Here is a 22641-nt window from a genome sequence, read left to right as displayed (position 1 = left end):
CAGTTCCAGACTAAAGCACCCAGAACCGCTCGGTCACACCAGCCGGCTCAAATTATGTTTCACATGGTGGTTGGGACATAATAATATTTTGCATATGTCACGATATGACTTTCAGAAACGGAGAGAACCACTGACAATTTAAGTATCCTGATGGTGGACACCAAAAAAACCTTTGATGAGAAAGGTTATTTTAAAGCTTTATTCTTGGATATATCAAGAGCACATGACAGTTGATGTTTTCTTGCTTTTGCAAAAGTTAGACCACTTATATGTACCACATATTTGTCTTCGTTTTCTTCAAAATTATTTACACCATAGAACTGTTTACATTTGGAAGCAAGACAACAGTTTACACTTACCCTTCTCAGTGTGGAAAGGAATACTTCAATATACTATTCCAAGTCCCCTCTTATAAGGCTTATTTGCAGCAGATGTGGAAAACATTTTTGGCCCCACTATACATGTGGTACAATACACAGATGATATCTGCATGTATGCAGCATATATCAGCCTATAACTGTGCTGCTTATGGATAAATATGCAGCTGATCTACTACCTGAATGGTCCCTGAGGAAAGTTCTAAGTTTGTTCATTCAAAATGTTCTGTGATTTTCTTTATACAAAATCTTCAAAGATAATCAATGAATATAGTAAGCACGGGATCTTTTAAGTATGAACATCAGCAAAGGTGCTGGGGCTTGTTCTGGATAGCGCACTATCTTGAATTGAACATGATAATCATTTTGTTACAAAAACAGAAAAAGCTCTGAATGTCTTATGCACTGTAAGTCATGTGTAGAGGGAGTCCAACTGAACGATTCTCATCATCTTATCTTATGGTCTAACACACAATGGGCTATGGAATTTTTGTATGTTTAAATACCCCAAAATGTGTACTGGTACTATATAATAAAAGCTAAATGTACTTAAATTTTGGGCTATTAAGCAGTGCCTAAGAGAAATGAAGTAATCACCAACTATTGCCTTTCTAATAGAAGCCAAAGAGATCTACACATAACTACATACTAAAAATTTTCTGCTTCAAATATACATCATAATTAAGCATCCTGTCCTTCAATCTGAAGTTTTTTTATCTGCCAGTCAGAATGGGTCAAGAGTTTAGAGCTAACAGTGATGTACTAAATTACCTGGTAAGCCAATGGCCAGATTTTTTCATATACTGTTGGATCCAAAGCACATGAGGGAGTTTATTGTGCATATTATTGCCTTAGGTTGCAGACAGACGAGAAGTTCCCATTACCACAACTGAGTAATATTTACACTGCAGAAGTAATAGTGATTAAAAAAGCAATTAATTTTTGAACTGAAAAAAGGAACAAAACATTAACTCTAACTGACAACAGAAGTTCTTTGGAGTATTTATAGCATCCAAAGTGGAAAGCTAATAACAGCTGTATTTAAGATGTGGTGGAATTAATAATGAAAACAAAAAATAAAAATAAAAAAAAGACCAGTTTGCCTAATAGGGGTAAATGAGCACTCAAGTATCTAGCATAATGAAGCAGTAGTTGGTCTTACGAAAGACAGTATCAAAGAAGGGAACCCGCTATGTACACAGCTCCAGTGTTCTGATTTTCTCCATGATTCATGAAGAGAGGCATTCGTACTACGTGAACTGCGACGGCAAATATTGCGGCAGAAAAAAGGCTTTTCGTTCCCTTCATTGCAAAGCATTATACCAAGAAAACCATAGTACAGCCAGAAAAATCTCCCAAGGAGATATGTGACATCAATTATTAGAATAAGATACAAACACGCATGTTTCCCTGCATACCTCTATAGCATTGGAGTGATAGACTGTCTCACATGCAGCAAACATCCAGAAGAAGACAGATCTTAACCATATCATTTTGGGATGTTCTAAATATGCTTCACATCAAAATAAACTGCAGGAAAACCTCACAAAAATTAAGATTTTCTAGCCAACAAATATTAAGGCCTTAACGAGTGACAACTTCAAAATTAATGGTCCAATAGCTCAAATAATATACACTTAAAAATTTTAATTGTAATCTCTAACTTATGCAATTATAATGGCTGTATTGCTTCCTGCAAAATTAAATAAATAAATAGTAAATCTTCATTTATTTCTCTGTTTACCATTATACTTCTCTGTGCCCATTTTCTTTTTTCCTACCTTTTCCTCACTTCAATTTATTGTATTTTACTTTTTCTGTTTTTTAGTCCCCAATGCAAACACAGCGCTTATAAGTTTAATGTGTGTATCTGTCTGTGGCTTTGTAGCTCCCAAATGAAAGGGCTAATTTTAATTTAAAAGCTGGTTTAATCAGAGTGGTTCTTAGCTACATTCCAAGAAAGTCTGTGCAGCCATTTAAATTTCATCAGCTAAAGTAAATAAAAATTTTTCCACCAGTATGCTCTCTTTATATCCACTACGTAATACGTAAAGAGCTACACCAAGTTACATAGTACCGAATTATAGAGCTCAAAAAGATCCAAATAAAAATCCATGAGAATATATGTTTATCTTTTACAGTTGATCAACAATGATGATTTTTGTTTTTTGAAGTTGGCCGTTTCAGCACCTACAAAGCACAAAAAGGGTGACTGTGACTCAACTGTAAAAGATAAATATATGCTCTCAAAGACTTTTTTGTAGTTGTATTTTGAGGTCTACTCTCAGTACTAAATCAAATGATTTTTACCAAACAGTTTATGCAAACTACTGCAAAACAGTGCAATGACAGCCCACTTTCTTGTGATTGATTCAGAATCATCCACACTGCTTATTGCTCATGTTATCTACATTAGCTAAACATGTTCTAATTACATACTAATCCATATACTAATCTCTGCAAAGTATCTGTGTGAACGTGGGGACAGAGTGTCGATTGTACTGTGTCTGCTATTGAAACATAAAGTATAAAAATCATGAAATAAAACTTAAATTAAAAATTTAAGAAAAAAAGACAAAAACCTCTACAATGCAAAAAAAAAAAAAAAAAAAAATTATGCATTGCACCCTTTAAGTTTAATATAAGTAGTAATATCTTGATCTAAGTATCATCGCATTGGGGCACTAAAAAATAAATAAATAAATAAAATAAAATCTAGAAATGATAAAGTATGACACTTAAGTACAGCTAAGCTACCTAGGCAAAGTAGATAAATATCAAAACAACAATATCTAATCACTGAGTCCAAGTCCAAATGAACTTACTCTGAAAAATTTGCAATATAGACACACCCATCAAACGATGCCTGCCCTCACGCGACTGCCCTTCAGGTCACTGTACTTGGTCATGCCTGCACGCACTCTTGGTTTAATGAAGTGTGAGTTAGCTCACTATCATCAAACCATTGCGGAACAAGGCCTCATAAGATAAATTAATGCATGAAACTAAGTACTTAAGTAATTATGTAAAAATGTGATATAAAATAAATAGCTAACTCTACTCATTAACAATGTTAGGCTAATTAAAGACGTATTTGTTTTCATATTTTATATAACAAGTAATTGTAACTTCACTAGCTGTTGTGATGTGTGAATGCAGGATGCGCAGGACTGGAAGAATAACACCAAGCAGAATAGAAATGGGCAGTCTGTTCCTGAATTGATTCTTTCTAAAGAGTGGATGACGGATGATTTGTAAAAAGTGAATGGTAGCTCAACTGATTTCAAAATGCATCTCTGGTGGCTGTAATGAGTGGGATGAAAATTCTACTCTAGGCTGCTACAATGGCACCCCTCCTCACATCCTTAAGAAAATGTTTCCCAAGCTCCAAAAAATGCATAAACCATATGCACATGTGAATTTGCATTTCTTGCTGGTACATAAAGCATTTCTCTTCCATGAAAACACAAAGTAAAGAAAGCACCATTTTTTTTTTTCGATTTATTGCCTGGTGGCAGTACCCATTCAGCCATCTCAACAGTAATACTAATTATGATGATATGAAAGTAAACACGACACTTTGCCCAGTCTCTGAGTGAAATAAAATTCCTTGACCCTACTGGAAATCAAACCTGAGTCCCTTTTGTTTCAGAATATGCCGTGTTGACCGTGCAGCTACCGGGGGGAGATGAGACGAAAGTGCTTCAGTACAAAACATTAATGCGGAAAACACTTCCAGCATGATGTTTCTGCTCTTGAGTTCAAAAGAATATCTGAGATTTCAGAATCTCAATAAATGTTTACATACTTTTGAGTGAGTTGTTCTTTCTTATCCTCTGACTTAGCGCCACACTCGGAATGTGTTGCCAGAGATTATAAAAGCTGCAATCGTCAGCCACTGTGGGGTCAGTGCGTATCGCAAAGCAGTCCAGACATCACTTCCCTCCCAACAGCTCAGGCTCCGCACCACTCTCGTTGATCAGACCCTGGGTCATTTCACTAGCTCACTTCTCCCAAACACTCTCAGGAATGAGATTGAAAGGTAGTTCTCTAGCTTAGAACTCCCCACCACTCTTACAGATCGGACTGCAAACTAGCTCACTGCTCCCCACCAAGGCAACTAGTTCCTGCAGACAAGATTACATGGAGCAGACCACACGGCGACTTGAGTAGTCACTCCATTCTCTGTGCTCTTGGCAAAGTGATACAGCTTGCAACTTGCTTTCTTGACCAAACACCTCTCCATCCGAGTTCAGCTCTTTATTCTTTGTGTTCTTATTTGATTTGTTCCAGTTGTCGTCTTCTTGTGTTGTTGCTCTTCTGTTTTCTTATTGCCTGAGCTTGTTAGGTGTATTATTTTGTCTTCTTCTATGTCTGTTGCATTTATAGTTGTTGGCAAAGTGATACAGCTTGCAACTTGCTTTCTTGACCAAACACCTCTCCATCCGAGTTCAGCTCTTTATTCTTTGTGTTCTTATTTGATTTGTTCCAGTTGTCGTCTTCTTGTGTTGTTGCTCTTCTGTTTTCTTATTGCCTGAGCTTGTTAGGTGTATTATTTTGTCTTCTTCTATGTCTGTTGCATTTATAGTTGTTGTTGTTGGTAAGTTGGTAGTCTTTATGAAGGTTTTAATTACTCTGGGTGTAGAGAATACTAAATATAACAGTATGTATAACACACAATTTTTCAATCATACATGACAGCTCATATATAAACGTTATCTCAGGAGAAATGGTCAATATTCAGAGATATGACAGGAATGATCATTTGAAGCAAAAAACTAAATATGGACATATGTTCTATTCCAAATGTTTTCTGAGATGGGACATAGTTAAAATTAGTTTTGTACATTTTTCTCAAACAACATGAAATCCACAGCCTCTAGAGAAAACTTCTTGCAGTATAAAATTAAACTACATTAAATTTCCTTCAAACAGGTCCTATTCATTTTTTCCAAGGAGTTACAGGTTGTGTGAAGAAACAAGAGAATGCTGAAAATCTTGTGCAACGTGCATGTGTCAAGGTGTAGATAAGCAAGTTTGCGACAATTTCCTGACTTGATAGACCAAGTGTCCTGCATCAAATTATTCGTCTTGACTTAATCTAAACTACTATGGTACATTGTAAAAGACGACAAGGTACTCAATAATAAAGAAAATAAGTAATAATGTCGATTAAATATCTGTCTTGGAAACTATTTACAATAGGGTGTATGTCCACATGAAGTATTTTGATTCAAATGATCGTTCCTGTTATAACCTTGAAATTGACCATTCATTCTGGGACAACCTGTATATTATGTTTGATTTTTTATTTATTCATTTAACCTGAACAAGTTAATGCCTTCAGGACCCCTCTTACATCAGACCATAGTTTTATATGTAATTATAAAACTTATTAAAATCAGTTGCTTAAAAAGTCATAATATTTTTAAAATGATATCTCTTCTTTCCTCTGCATATATAAAGCTTTGCCTGTTACACCCTCTTGGTTGAAATTGTTGATTTTCCTCACTCTTCCTAAAGTTCTTCTGCCCACTGGGTAATAATTATCACTAGTTTTGGTAATATGTCGTCTTCCATTCTTGCGACATAATCTATCCAGTTGTTTCTGTATTCTTTAATCCGCTCAGTTATGTTTTTCATTCTCAGTTCTTTTCTGATGTTTTCATTCACTCTCCCCTCAGACAGAATGTCCCCAGCTACTCTTCTTAGAATTTAGATCTCTAGGCAAGAGCTAGCGGTCTAGGGAGCAGTAGTTATTATGAGCAGTAATGGGTTAACAATAAGCTTGACCATTTGGACTGTGACTCCATCCTGTACAGTAAATGCTGAGCTGAAGGATTTTTCGACAACGTTGTCAGCTCAAGAAAGAATTTTTTGCTACTACTATCATTTACCTCCACAAAGTAATCAGTAAGTCTGTGTTTTGTTTACAGTTCAAAAAACGTTATCATTAAAGTCAAGTACTTGGTCAGTTCCTTGGTTGGGACAATGGGATCAGCTGCAGCTTCTACTTTGCCTACTCTTCCCTCGATCACAGAAGCTTTTCGATAAGGACAGGAGGTTATCTGTAAGCCCAATGTGCAGTGTCTCTGAGATTCATGAACTGTTTTCACTTTTTTGTTAGTCAAGGTGCAGGTTTTCTCTTCAGGTTCTGATCTTTGAAGGAGCATATTTATTGTGTAATAGAGTTACTTTGGTAGTAAATCCATGGAGTTGGTCTTTCACATCCAGGTATTGTATGGAAGTCATCTCTCAAATATCTCTTGTGCCTCTGCTGCAAGTTCAAGCATACTGATACATTTAAAGTCTCTGTATGTTGGCACAGTTTATTCCGTGCATATGAATATTATGTTGTAAGCTGGCATTACAGGAACAAATTTCTTTGCTTGTGGATTTTGTGGCAAATATATGTATGGGGACCGGACTACAGGCTGCATTAGCAAGCTGGAATACTTTTAATTTGAAGGAGAAACTACACACTTGAACTTCACAGTGAAAGGGCAGAATATTTATGTTAGTGTTCCTTGTATTATTTGTATGCTCCAAAGTTGGATCAAATTTTGAAAGGTCACATTTGAAACATTCTATCCCGCCTACTTCTGGAGATCTGTAGAGGACGCACATTAGGCAAATTTTCTTAAGGGGTATGATATTTATGAACATATACTTGACTTGTTTGTCTTCATTAGTAATGGATGTGAGTAGCATGGTTGGCAATAAGTTAAAGCATTTGTAAGCCACTGCTGCACCTGCTCATCTCGGGAGTCTATACTTAGGGAACTGGAGAGTATGCTTGGCTCGAGCCAGGTGTCCACATTCATTAGAAGAAAGACACAGACGTCAATATTCTGAAATATTTGGCAGAGTTCATCAAAACGAGTTGAAAGTGATGGCCAACTATGTTCTACAGTAACAATACTGGCACACTGGTAGAATTAGTGGCTGCATGAATAGAAAAGTTCATAGCTCCTAAAGCACAGGCTTTAGAGTTCATCTGCAATACTTTTTTCCAGCCTTTGCCTACACCATCATCCTGACACCTCTTGTTCACATGCTATGTAGCTCACATTCAGATATCATATTATTCAAAATTTTTATCTTTCAGCAGTGAAATCCTTGCATATTATCAGTCTTGCCTTCACTAGTTTCTTAATCACTATAACTGTTTCAGACCTTTTCGTATAAGATGTAAGCTTAACTATTGTTGGTCTACATTCTACAGATCACATCACTTTACAACCTACTCTACAACTTCTGATTACAGAATGTGCTGCATGTATATTTGTTCTCGCTATAAGCTTTTACAATTTAAAATGGCTATGTTAATAGTAAATATTTTAATTTTAGCAGCGTACTTTTCAGTGTTGCACAACAATATGTCATCCACATTGCCTTCACCTATAAGAATTACGAGTGATGTTTGGTATCATTTTACCGAAATGGAAGAAAAAGGAAAATGCTGCTGCTGTCAGCAGATAATTGCCATGACTTCTCGCTCATCATCAAACCTGAGGAGATATCTAACATCAAAGCATCCTACAATACCTCTGGAATGATGTGGATCAGGAAGCTGATCAAGATCGCCATCAGTCGATGCAGAAATTCGAGAAATCATTTCTCGTGAACAGTCCTCACTGACATCTTTTTATGCTTTGCCCAAATTACAATTTACAAACTCAAAAAAACATTGTCAAACTCTCTAATGCCCAGTTTGCATAATGAGTTATTTGATAGAATTAAAAATGACTTGACCACTCCAAAGGCAGTCTGCCTTTCGTCTGATACATGGATGAGGGCAAATATCATTAGTTTCTATGCACTCACTGCACATTTCATAGATGAGAAGAGTGAACTAAAGTCATGTCTTTTAGAGTGCACACTTTTCGAAGACAGGCACACTGCAGAAAACCTCTCAAACTGAGTAAAGTCTGTTATCCCAAATACAATATCAATTTTAAAATCACTTCCGTAATAACAGAAGATGTGTCAAATATGAAATTAACTGCCATGCTTTTGAAACTTCCACATCCCACACTTTGCACATTCTTTAAACCTCAATGTGCAACACACAATTCAGAAGTCCATACGGAAAACCATTGACAAGGTCAAGTGAATTGTTATCTCTCTTAAGGAGAGACCTTTTGCTTTAAGCAAACTTTCTGAAATGCAAGAAAATTTTAAAAAGATCAACTGAAACTGCAACAAAATGTCTGAACCAGATGGAACTACACTTACGAAATGTTGCAAAGATTTACTTTAAGTAAAGGACCCATAATTTCTTACCATACAATTTTAGGTGAAAAATTGATTACCTTAAACTTAAAAGGTACAGACTGGGAGCCACAGGCTTTGAGGATTTTGAAAGTTTTAGATGACGCAACCAAAGAAGTGTCCTCAGAGAAAACATTCTCACTTTTAAAAATGAAAATCTTGTCAACATTACTGGAATAGCATCTAAAATCTTTTAGAGATAGAAATAAAGAATATCTGCAAAAAATAGAGTCATTGGTTGATAATTTGCTTAATGGGTTATCAGAGTGCTTTGGGGTTATCTTCAGCAATGAGTTGATTAGTCAGGCAACATTACTGGACCCCCAGTTCAGAAGACAAAACATTTCAGAAGGGCTACATGAAGGATATTGCATTGGTTGTTCAACAAGAAAAAACAGAGTTCATTTCTCAATTAGTTACCACTGTGACACATGAGACTACAAACTAGGAGGAGTTCAGTGAAACTATTACTCAGCTTCAAGCAAGTCACAACCCAGAAAGTGCGGCAATTGTTGAACTGGACAAATATTAAGTGGAGGGAAATTTGCCTATAAACAGCAGTCCCTTAAACTGGTGGGAAACAAGAAAATTGCTGTGGCTAGTGCTGTATAAACTGGTTCTAATAATGTTATGTATCACAGCAACATCAGTGGCCTGTGAGTGAATATTTTCAAAAGCAGGACAAATGTGCACTAAGAAGACAAAGAGACTCAGATTGACTAAAATGGGTCAAATTTTATTGATCAAAGACAATACTGATTAATTTTTCCTTTATGGAAACATATATGGTAATACTGACTGTGTGATGACTGCAGATACACTTCAATTACAGTTGTTATAATTTTTATATATTTTTTCCAATGAACGTATCAAAATACAACAAGAATCAGTCGTCATTCTTAAAATTTTTCTACTTCATAAAAAAATTTGCGATTTTGTTGTGATATTTATAATTTTTACAGCAGATGAATTTTAAAACACTTATATCTGACAACTACTAGGGACGTAACACAAAATTATTACTCTTCTTTACATGTTCTTTCAAAATAGAACCAAATCTGATAAAAATACAGGTTAAGTGACCTGAATTAAAAAGGCACTTATTTTTGTGAATGAGTGGTGAGTGCTGAGTCATGAAAAAGAGCTAGTTCATTTTAGTGACTGACCAGTTGTGATCCGATCTCTGGAAAGCACAATTTTGATCTTCTGTAAACCAGAAGAGGCTTATACCCAGCAATAATTTTTTTTCCTTAACCATCCCTCCGATGTGACGATGCTTGGGTATCAAAGTATTACCTCTTATATTACACTTAAAGGAAGGGGCAATACTTTTAGAGGTTTTTTTGTGTCAGGGTATTTTTCAATTTTTAATTTTTTTATTGCCCTGTTTTATTGATATTTCAATGAGAGTGACCTCCATAATTTCTGAAAAGAACGTCACTTGTCAGGAGCCAACAAGAAAGTCAAATTGCTGCTAAATGTGTTACAAAAATTGACGCTACATCAATAATATGTCCACGCCATAAGTAAAGCTAGAATAATCAATATCAAAACTATATTTGAGTAAATTTATGAGGCACAAAGCAGAAACACGTATTCTGGCATTTTTGCAAATGAAGCTTCCAATCGATCAGCAGCACTTAATAAGTGTGGTTTTAATGATATGTTAACTCTGTTATCTAAGACACAAAAGACTATCATATGTAAAAATGCATGTAGATAAAATTACACTATATTTAAAGTTATCTTCACATTTTTAAACGTGAAATCAGGAACAATGGAACATAAAAGACTTTTTCAAATTTGTTAAATTTTTATGATAAATGCAATACTTTACCTTTTTCATTGAAGGAACCAAGTCGTATTAATTCTTCAAAATCACTTAAGCTAAGTTCCTCACGTTTACTCCCATTATTATATAGATCTATCATCTTGTCTAGAATTGCTTTACTTCCAGTGTCAGAGATGAATATGAAAACTGAATTCCTGTAAAACAGCAAAATATTCTAGTCAAGAAATGAGCCTCAAAGAAGGCATTAGGTTATCAATACAATACAATTTGATATTAAATTTATGCTGTACATAAAAAAGGCAATTATATTGAACAAAAGAAGCCTGCAAAAATGGGAAAACTGGGAGATTTTAAGTACAAATTGGGTGTACATCCATTCTATTCGCCCAGTTACAATCTTCTGACTTTGAGCTACTCTCACGTATAAAAAAGCTGATGGGTGAAAGACACTATGATTCCAATGAAGAGGTTATTATACGCATATAGGCATATTTTGTAGACATTATGGTATTGCACATTAGAGGTGGAATCCATTTACTGGAAAAACATTAGATAAAGCTGACTGACATTGAAAGAGATCACACAAAATAACAACACTAACAGAACAGGCCACATAGGTGTACTACACAAAGCGTTGAGGCAGTTAAGTCGGCAGTGGTGTTTGCAGTGACAGCTGCACAGAACTTATCGGTGACAGCAGTCCTGCTCCACCTGCCTCGGATGCCATCTTGTTGTGTTTCCTGAGTACCTCATTCTCCTCCTTAATTATACCGAGATCATGTTTCAAGGATTTGTTGTGAATGTAGCTGCGGTCACAGTTTGACAGTTGGTTTTCGGTTCTTATTTGGAAGGCTTCAGCAAAGACAAAGAGATGACTCCTGAAATTGGTGGAACATCATCAGCTATGTTGTGTTTATCAAATCTGCAGCTGCTACCACAAACTTTGCCACCGACTTGGCTGATGCACGCCTTAATGTGTGGTCTGCATATGCAATGCAGCTGTGTGTGTGTGTGTGGGGGGGGGGGGGGGGGGGGCGCGCCTGCGTGCACGCGTGCGGGTGGAAATAAGATCACCCACATGTCCCCAGGAAGTCAGTTCTTCAATGCATTTGTTACTGGTAACAGGATTGCTTGCCAAAATATTGTGCCCACTGAACACTACGAAGTGACAGTACACATGATATGTCCCGTCAATAAATAAGGCAGGAGAAGCTAAATAATTATAATGTCTACATGTTTTATCTAAATTGCATGGGTCTCTCTTAGCAGGTACATGAAATTCCTACAACGTCCCTTAGTACTATTTGGCCACAATAAGCTGACCCTTTTTACTACTGCTGCCAGTAGTGGAGAAAATTGGCACTATTTGTAAGATATCCATTTGTCTCCAAGCGCTCCAATACATCTGCTCATGCCAGCCATGCTCCCATGTAAGCACTAAACCCAGATAGCAGGAGGCAAGCCACACCTCCCACTGTACTCAACAACCACTGCATGAAGGATCACCTTATTGTGTCCAAACGGTAAGCAAGCATAAGAATGTCTCAGGTTCTGTTTTCTCTATCTCAGTTCCATTATATTTAGGCCACTACAGCAAAGTAAACCTAACAAAGGGAGGATGGATATGTAGGCACAGACAGTCAGGCAGGAAGACAGACATAGACAGAAAGTGAGTGTGTGTGTGTGTGTGTGTGTGTGTGTGTGTGTGTGAGTGAGTGAGAGAGAGAGAGAGAGAGAGAGAGAGAGAGAGAGAGAGCTAGCTTTTAGTAGCAAATGTTTCTGTAGTGTGTGCCAGGTTAAATATTTGTCCATGACAGCATGCATATCACTTCAATGTATCAAATGTTTCTGGGAAAAATAAATTTTAATATTACTAGTAACACTACCCCCATCAGCAGTGCTACAAATGTACTAGAACATTTTTGCAATGGAATGTTTTCCTTATTATTTGCAATAACTTCCACTGCACTTAAATGTGCTCATCCTTAAAGAGATGAGGAATGTTGTTCTCGTATGCCATCTAGCAGCTGGGCGCATTTATCACCCTACAACAAAAAGATCCCCATTTCTTGACATGTGTCATATTCATTCTGTCTGAAATTTTGCCCACCACATCTAGAATAGCTTTCCGTCACCCTCCCAATCTCCGCAGTATTCTTGTCAGACCCTATGTTCCTTCTGCATCTATCTCCCTACCCTATGGCTCCTACCCCTGTGACAGTCCCCACTGCAAGACTTGCCCTATGCACCTTCCTACTACCACCTGTAACAGCTCGGTAACTGGCGAAACATATACTATCAAAGGGAGAGCCACCTGTGAAACAACACAAGTCATATACCAGCTGTTACATAAACATTGTTTGACCTTCTACACTGGCATGACTACCACCAAATTATCAGTTAGGATGAAAGGGCATAGGCAGGGCGTGTATACTGGCAACTCACAATATCCTATTGCAGAGCATGCTCTACAACATGATATTCGGGACCTCTACACCTGTTTCACCACACGCACCATCTGGATTTTTCCCCCAGACACCAATTTCTCAGAACTCCACAGATGGGAACTAGCACTACAACATGTCCTTCGTACTTGCCATCCAACTAGACTTAATTTATGTTAATTTGTTCCTTCTCAGCATTTCTTCACTGTAACTACTCTTTGCTTCACTCTGTTTTAGTTTTCTACATCTTTCATTGTTTTTCCCATCTATTTTTCACTGACCCCTCCCACCTCTGTTACGTACAATGCACTTAGCTTTTCGTTGTTATTAACTCATGCATGATGTTTAAGCAGTAATCTCTGGCTGCATATTACCCTGTCTTCCTCCTTTAAGCTCTCAAATTTTCAAATCTCATCCAATGCAGTCCTCAAGAATCAGTCTTTCCTTCTCATGCCACACGGTAAGTCTCCCCTGACCCATGGTTCTGGGTGACTTTCCTGAAATCTACCCCTTATCCTAGACCTCTCCAGTTCTTTTCCTTCACCCCTCTTCTTTCCCCTTCAAGCCTTCTGCATGAAGAAGGAGCCATTGGCTCCCAAAGCTTGCCAATTACAACAGTCTTTTATGTGTGTGTGTTCTGTCACCGCTTGTGGTTAGATTTTTTAATTATTGTGAATGTTGGAGAATAGGTATCACTGTACATAGAGCAACATTATCACTCACAATGGTGATGTTTTCTACAGACTGATTAACATGAAGATGCCCCGAGCATTTAATGATGACAACTGAAATGGTTTTCTCAAATTTAGCAGTCAGTCTCTTCACAGTCAACTTATTCAGTGCATTACGTTGATCAAATGTTCCATGGAGTTTGCAAACAGTATCTGCACAGTAATCACTGCATTTGTAATAAGTTTTCACTATGACAACATGCTGTTATGTGTGAAGCACTCCATTACTAACCACAAAGAAAACAAATGATAACTCTGCAAAAATCAGTGCTACCAACTAACTAAAACAGAAACTGTGGGCATTTAAAAAGTTGCGTCCTGTATGAGGCACCCTTTATAATGGCACAAAGGGCAACTGTCCTTGTTTTGTTGTATAATACATTGCTGAGTATTATGAATGGTGATTCTATACCAATAGTTATGACTCCTGGTAACAATTAAGCTGACATCAGAGATCCACTCTTCATGTCTTTCCAACAACTTCTTACTTCTCCATAGCTCTTATGTCCCACACCTTTAATAATTTGGTCTATGTGCCTTAGCTGTGATCTTTTTTCGTCTCTTTCCATTAACATATCCCTCTATTATTGCATTCAGGAGTATCTCATGTTTCATTATATGGCCTATGAGTTGCATTGTTCTTTTGACAACTGATTTCACAGCCTTCGTTTCTCACCCACTGTTAAACACCATTTGATTTCTAATCATGTCAATCGACTTTATTTTGAGCTTGCACAACTGATTTCACAGCCTTCGTTTCTTACCCACTGTTAAACACCATTTGATTTCTAATCATGTCAATCGACTTTATTTTGAGCTTGCACCTATAATACCACATATGAAAGGAAATTAGTTTCTTCTCTTCCTAAGTCTCCAGGCTCTACATTTCACAGCCATAATGTGCCACAGTCCAAATATAGGCTTTTAGTAACCATTTACTGATTTCAAGACTGGTGGTTTTTGAAGCTATTTTCTACTTCTTCCTCTCCCTCCTGCTGAAGGCAGTTTCTGCATCATCAGTTCTGCTTCTGACTTATGCTTTGCTCTGTCCATTCCCATTGATCTTATTTCCGTCAACTTGCTCCGATAGTTTGCTACGTATGCAAATTTGGACTTGGGCTTTCTCTTCTTTATTAACTGCTATCACTTATATTCCAGAATTATTTACTTTGAAATTATATTATTAGCCCTTAATCTTATCCATTTTAATTAACATGGATTCAAGATGTTGGGAGAGAAAATTGTAATCTTATCCATTTTAATTAATACAGTTTCAAGATACTGACAGAGAAAATTGTAAAGTATTCAAGAAGCCATTTCAACAGCAGCAGCTAAAGAAAATACGTGCATAAATGCGGGTATTAGAAATTCCTCCGAGACATAAATTTCTGGATTCTTCACAAAAGCACTACAATAATCCACAGTTGCTAGAATACTATTAAGGGCACTAAAAAAAACACTTGCTACAAAAAAATCATTCAATGACAATATAACATATAGTGTAGAAAATAAAAGCAAAATAGAGTGGGATGTCATAAAACCAGAAACTGGAAAAAGCAGACAAGACAAGTATAATAAGATAGAGATCAAAGATGGGGGTAGAATAACAGCAAATCTGCAGGAACTGCTGAATTATGTACATGAATATTTCTCTAGTTTTGTAGAGAAGTAGCAATTAAATTGTCCTAAAACACATGCAGCACCTGCAATTTCTTACACAGCAAGTAAAATGATGCTTCCCAGAACAGAGCTTGAAACCTGAACAGCAAAACAGAAATTAAAAAATAAGAAATCATCATACCTCTCTGTTCTGAAGGCATGCACAGAGAACATGCAAGCCCCATTGAGAAATATAGTAAATGAGTCCTTCAGTTCATGTATTTTCTGAGAGTACCAAAAGTACACATAGGCTGTGCCCTTGCTAAAGAAAGGTAATGTGACAAGTACTGAAAACTACAGACCAGTTTCACTACTGTCTGTATGGTCAAAAATAGCAGAATTAATCATCAAAGATAGACTAATGGGTTACATGAATAAATACAACCTATTTAACAAAACACAGCTAAGTTTCAGAAGCCCAATATTGGCCATTACAGAGTTCACAGAAGTGATACTTGTAGCTTTTAACAAGGATGAGTGTGGTGTTGTTGTTGTGGTCATCAGTCCTGAGACTGGTTTGATGCACCTCTCCATGCTACTCTATCCTGTGCAAGCTTCTTCATCTCCCAGTACCTACTCCAACCTACATCCTTCTGAATCTGTTTAGTGCGTTCATCTCTTGGTCTCCCTCTACGATTTTTACCCTCCACGCTGCCATCCAATACTAAATTGCTGATCCCTTGATGCCTCAGAACATGTCCTACCAACCGATCCCTTGTTCTAGTCAAGTTGTGCCACAAACTTCTCTTCTCCCCAATCCTATTCAATACCTCCTCATTAGTTATATGATCTACCCGTCTAATCTTCAGGATGAGTGTATTATAGGAATATTCTTAGACTTGCCCAAGACTTTTTATACTGCTGATCATACAATACTATAAACAAACTAGAAGCACAAGATGAATGAGGGATAGCAAATGAGAGGATGCTGATGATACGTTTTTAGTAAAATAATTAAATCAAACAATGGAAAATGCAGGATGGAATGTAACAATACCAGAGAAGGAAAGTTGCTACTCACCGTACAGTGGAGATGCTGAGTCATGATAGACACAGGCAAAACAAAAAAATTCCAGACGCCCTATGGATTCCAAACCAGCAACCTCCTTCCTGTCTCCATGACCAACCGTGTCCTCACCCACAATTACTTCTCCTTCAAAGGCATTGCCTACAAACAAATCTGCAGTACGGCTATGGGCACTTGCATGGCACCATCCTATGCTAATCTATTCATGAGCCATCTAGAGAAATCCTTCCTAAAAACCCAGAATCCTAAATGGCTCTGAGCACTATGTGACTTAACTTGTGAGGTCATCAGTCCCAGAATCCTAAACCCCTCACCTGGTTCAGATTCACTGATGACATCTTTGCTATTTGGATTGAAGGTGAGGACACCTTATTCACATTCCTCCAGAACCTCAGCAACTTCTCCCCCATTTGCTTCACCTGATCCTACTCAACCCAACAAGCTACCTTCCTAGATGTTGATCTCTACCTCAGAGATGGCTACATCACTGCCTCCATCTATATCAAACCTACTAACCACCAGCAATACCTCCACTCCGACAGCTGCCATCCATTCAATACCAAGAAGTCCCTTCCGTACAGCCTAGCCACCCATGGTTGTCGCATCTGCAGTGACGAGCCGTCCCTCTTTAAATATACCGAGGGTCTCACTGAAGCCTTCACTGACCGTAATTATCCTCCCATCCTTGTACAAAAACAAATCTTCCGTGCCTTATCTTTCCAGTCTCCCACCACCTCCCAAAGTCCCACAGTCTGGCCACAGAGGAGCATGCCCCTTGTAACTCAGTACCATCCGGGACTGGAGCAACTGAATTACATTTTCCACCAGGGTTTCGATTACTTCTTGTCACGCCCTGAAATGAGAAATGTCCTGCCCACTATCCTTCCCACCCCTACTACTGTGGTATTCCGCCATCCACCAAACCTACACAATATACTCATCCACCCTTACACAACCCCTGCTCCCAATCCCTTACCTCATGGCTCATACCCCTGTAATAGACCTAGATGCAAGACCTGTCCCATACATCTTCCTACCATCACCGACTCCAGCCCAGTCACTAACATCGCCTATCCCATCAAAGGCAGGGCTACCTGTGAAACCAGTCATGTGATTTACAAGCTAAGCTGCAACCACTGTGCTGCACTCTGCGTAGGCATGACAACCAACAAGCTGTCTGTCCGCATGAACGGCCACCGACAAACTGTGGCCAAAAAGCAGGTGGACCACCCTGTTGCTGAACACGCTGCCAAACACGATATCCCTCATCTCAATGACTGCTTCACAGCCTGTGCCATATGGACCCTTCCCGCCAACACCAGCTTTTCTGAATTGCGCAGGTGGGAACTTTCCCTGCAATACATCCTACGTTCCCGTAACCCTCCTGGCCTCAACTTTCATTAGTCGCTGTCCTCACCCATCCAGTTCCCTCCCTGTTCCCATTCCAGCACTACACAGCTGTCATTTCACCACCACATCCAGTCTTTTAATTTCTTCTTATTTCTCTCGTTTCCACCACATACCCCCCTACCCCCTCCGCACAATCTCTCCTGCCCTCCGTCTAAACTGCAACACTTCACTGTCTGCCACTCCCACCATGCTATCCCTCCTCCTCCCCGCCCCAGCCTCCTCATTACTTCCACCCAGTCGCCACTCCCATCATGCACTGGTGTTGCTACACGCAGTGTGGTTTCAGTTCTCTGGGACTGCAGACGTGTGTGCAAGTTGCGTTGCGTGAGTGTTTGTATGTGCGCATGTGTGTATGTGTGTCTACTGCTGACAAAGGCCTTAATGGCCGAAAGCTATAATTATGTGAATCTTTTTGTTGTGCCTATCCCGACTCAGCATCTCCGCTATATGGTGAGTAGCAACTTTCCTTCTCTGGTATTGTTTAGTAAAACAATTGTCAGATAAGAAACATATAACATAGGTGTTCCTCAGGGTAGTGTATTGGGTCCATTTCTGCTCTTAGTATATATCATAGACTTCCCAGATAGTATAACACAGGGAAAAAAAGTTCACTCTGTTGATGAAAGCATTATTATAGTCACTGAAAAAAACACAGGAACTCCAGTTAGAGGAAGCAAATGAAACCTTCCGGAATGTTTACAATAGGACCGTATGTACCAAACTAACATTGCATATAAACAAAAACAGGAAAATTAAAGAGACCTTGGGAGAAAAGAGAACCATATGTATGAATATCAAGAGCTCAGATGGAAAACCTGTTCTAAGCAAAGAAGGGAAAGCAGAAAGGAGGAAGGAGTATATAGAGGATCTATACAAGGGCGATGTACTTGACGGCAATATTATGGAAATGGATGAGGATGCAGATGAAGATGAAATGGGAGATATGATACTGCATGAAGAATTTGACAATATTATGGAAATGGAAGAGGACGGAGATGAAGATGAAATGGGATATATGATATTGAGTGAAGAATTTAACAGAGCACTGAAAGACAACAAAAGGAGTAGACAACATTCCATTAGAAGTACTGACAGCCTTGGGAGAGCCAGCCATGACAAAACTCTACCATCTGGTGAGCAAGATGTATGTGACGAGCGAAATACCCTCAGACTTCAAGAAGAATATAATAATTCCAATCCATAAGACAGTAGGTGTTGACAGGTGTGAAAATTACTAAACTATGAGTTCAGTAAGTCATGGTTGCAAAATACTAACACAAATTCTTTACAGACGAATGGAAAAACTGGTAGAAGCTGACCTTGGGGAAGATCAGTTTGGATTCTGTAGAAATGTTGGAACATGTGAGGCAATACTGATCCTACGACTTATCTTAAAAGATGGATTAAGGAAAGGCAAACCTACGTTTCTAGCATTTGTAGATTCAGAGAAAGCTTTTGACAGCATTGACTGGAAAACTCTCTTTCAAATTCTGAAGGTGACAGGGATCAAATACAGGGAATGAAAGGCTATTTACAATTTGTACAGAAACCAGAGGGTAGTTATAAGAGCCAAGGGGCATTCTCTTATTGTCTAAACTATTTATCATCCATGTTTCACTTCCATACATGGCTACACTCCATACAAATACTTTCAGAAATGACTTCCTGACACTTAAATCTATACTCGATGTTAACAAATTTCTCTTCTTCAGGAATGCTTTCCTTGCCATTGCCAGTCTACATTTTATATCCTCTCTACTTCGACCATCATCAGTTATTTTGCTCCCCAAATAGCAAAACTCTTTTACTACTTTAAGCGTCTTATTTCCTAATCTAATTCCCTAAGCATCACCCGACTTAATTCGACTACATTCCATTATCCTCGTTTTGCTTTTGTTGATGTTCATCTTATATCCTCCTTTCAAGACACTGACCATTCCATTCAACTGCTCTTCCAAGTCCTTTGCTGTCTCCGACAGAATTACAATTTTATTTCTTCTCCATGGATTTTAATACCTACTCCGAATTTTTCTTTTGTTTCCTTTACTGCTTGCTCAATATACAGATTGAATAACATCGGGGATAGGCTACAACCCTGTCTCACTCCCTTCCCAACCACTGCTTCCCTTTCATGCCCCTCGACTCTTATAACTGCCATCTGGTTTCTGTAAAAATTGTAAATAGCCTTTCGTTCCCTGTATTTTACCCTTGCCACCTTCAGAATTTGAAAGAGAATATTCCAGTCAACATTGTCAAAATCTTTATGTAAGTCTACAAATGCTAGAAGTGCTCCCTGTATTTTAGCCCTGCCACCTTCAGGATCTGAAAGAGAATATTCCAGTCAACATTGTCAAAATCTTTATGTAAGTCTACAAATGCTAGAAGTGTAGGTTTGCCTTTCATTAATCTATCTTCTAAGATAAGTCATAGGGTCAGTATTGCCCCATGTGTTCCAATATTTCTATGGAATCCAAACTGATCTTCCCCGAGGTCAGCTTCTACCAGTTTTTCCATTCATCTGTAAAGAATTCGTGTCAGTATTTTGCAGCTGTGACTTATTAAACTGATAGTTCGGTAATTTTCACATCTGTCAACACAGGTTTTCTTTGGGATTGGAATTATTACATGCTTCTTGAAGTCTGAGGGTATTTCGCCTGTCTCATACATCTTACTCAGCAGATGGTAGAGTTTTGTCAGGGCTGACTCTCCCAAGGCTATCAGTAGTTCTAATGGAATGTTGTCTACTCAAGGGCCTTGTTTCGACTGAAGTGTTTCAGTGCTCTGTCAAACTCTTCACGCAGTATCATATCTCCCATTTCATCTTCATCTACATCCTCTTCCATTTCCATAATATTGTCCTCAAGAACAACGCCCTTGTATAGACCCTCTATATACTCCTTCCACCTTTCTGCTTTCCCTTCTTTGCTTAGAACTGGGTTTCCATCTGAGCTCTTGTTATTCAAACAAGTGGTTCTCTTTTCTTCAAAGGTCTCTCTAATTTTCCTGTAGGCAGTATCTATCTTACCCCTGGTGAGATAAGTCTCTACATCCTTACATTTGTCCTCTAGCCATCCCCGCTTAGCCATTTTGCACTTCCTGTCGATCTCATTTTTGAGACGTTTATATTACTTTTTGCCTGCTTCATTTACTGCATTTTTATATTTTCTCCTTTCATCAATTAAATTCAGTATTTCTTCTGTCACCCAAGGATTTCTACTAGCCCTCGTCTTTTTACCTACTTGATCCTCTGCTGCCTTCACTACTTCATCCCTCAGAGCTATCTATTCTTCTTCTACTGTATTTCATTCCCCCATTCCCGTCAATTGTTCTCTTATGCCCTCCCTGAAACTCTGTACAACCTCTGGTTCAGTCAGTTTATCCAGGTCCCATCTCCTTAAATTCCCACCTTTTTGCAGTTTCTTCAGTTTTAATCTACAGTTCATAACCAACAGATTGCAGTCAGAGTCCACATCTGCCACTGGAAATGTCTTACAATTTAAAACCTGATTCCCAAATCTCTGTCTTACCATTATATAATCTATCTGATACCTTCTAGGATCTCCAGGCTTCTTCCATGTATATAACCTTCTTTCATGATTCTTGAACCAAGTGTTAGCTATGATTAAGTTAAGCTCTGTGCAAAATTTTACCAGGCAGCTTCCTCTTTCATTTCTTACACCCAATCCATATTCATCTACTATGTTTCCTTTTCTCTCTTTTTCATACTATCGAATTCCAGTCACCCATGACTATTAAATTTTTGTCTCCCTTCACTATCTGAATAATTTCTTTTATCTCATCATACATTTCATCAATTTCTTCGTCATCTGCAGAGCTAATTGGCATATAAACTTGTACTACTGTAGTAGGCGTGGCTTCGTGTCTATCTTGGCCACAATAATGCGTTCACTATGCTGTTAGTAGTAGCTTACCCGCACTCCTATTTTTTTCTTCATTATTAAACCTACTCCTGCATTACCCCTATTTGATTTTGTATTTATAACCCCGTATTCACCTGACCAAAAGTCTTGTTCCTCCTGCCACCGAACTTCACTAATTCCCACTATATCTAACTTTAACCTATCCATTTCCCTTTTTACATTTTCTAACCTACCTACCCGATTAAGGGATCTGACAATCCACGCTCCGATCCATAGAACGCCAGTTTTCTTTCTCCTGATAACAACATCCTCTTGAGTAGTCCCCGCCCGGAGATCCGAATGGGGAACTATTTTACCTCCAGAAAATTTTACCCAAGAGGACGCCATCATCATTTAACCATAAAGTAAAGCTGCACACCCTCGGGAAAAATTACGGCTGTAGTTTCCCCTTGCTTTCAGCCATTCGCAGTACCAGCACAGCAAGGCTGGTTTGGTTAGTGTTACAAAGCCAGATCAGTCAATCATCCAGACTGTTGCCCCTGCAACTACTGAAAAGGTTGCTGCACCTCTTCAGGAACCACACATTTGTCTGGCCTCTCAACAGATACCCCTCCGTTGTGGTTGCACCTACGGTACGGCTATCTGTATCGTTGAGGCACACAAGCCTCCCCACCAACAGCAAGGTCCATGGTTAATGGGGGGGGAAATTTCCATTATTGTTATTATTATACCATTATTGTTACATACAGGGTTATTACAAATGATTGAAGCGATTTCACAGCTCTACAATAACTTTATTATTTGAGATATTTTCACAATGCTTTGCACACACATACAAAAAGTCAAAACGTCTTTTTAGGCATTCACAAATGTTCGATATGTGCCCCTTTAGTGATTCGGCAGACATCAAGCCGATAATCAAGTTCCTCCCCCACTCGGCGCAGCATGTCCCCATCAATGAGTTCGAAAGCATCGTTGATGTGAGCTCGCAGTTCTGGCACGTTTCTTGGTAGAAGAGGTTTAAACACTGAATCTTTCACATAACC

General features: G+C 38.4%; 1 protein-coding gene across 2 annotated transcripts in view; it reads right to left on the bottom strand.

The window, feature by feature from the left end:
• LOC126458153 (torsin-1B-like) overlaps positions 1 to 22641 on the bottom strand; it is a 99257-nt gene that overhangs the window by 29455 nt on the left and 47161 nt on the right. For both annotated transcript variants that reach the window (XM_050095014.1, XM_050095015.1), the window contains one exon: positions 10489 to 10637. In XM_050095014.1, coding sequence (XP_049950971.1) covers positions 10489 to 10637 — 149 coding nt within the window. The remainder of the gene's footprint in view (positions 1 to 10488; positions 10638 to 22641) is intronic.

The sequence above is a fragment of the Schistocerca serialis genome, chromosome 2 (assembly GCF_023864345.2).
Source record: "Schistocerca serialis cubense isolate TAMUIC-IGC-003099 chromosome 2, iqSchSeri2.2, whole genome shotgun sequence".
Classification (NCBI taxonomy): Eukaryota; Metazoa; Arthropoda; class Insecta; order Orthoptera; family Acrididae; genus Schistocerca; species Schistocerca serialis.
The sequence above is the reverse complement of the archived record's forward strand: the minus strand, read 5'-3'. Positions and strand labels throughout refer to the sequence as shown.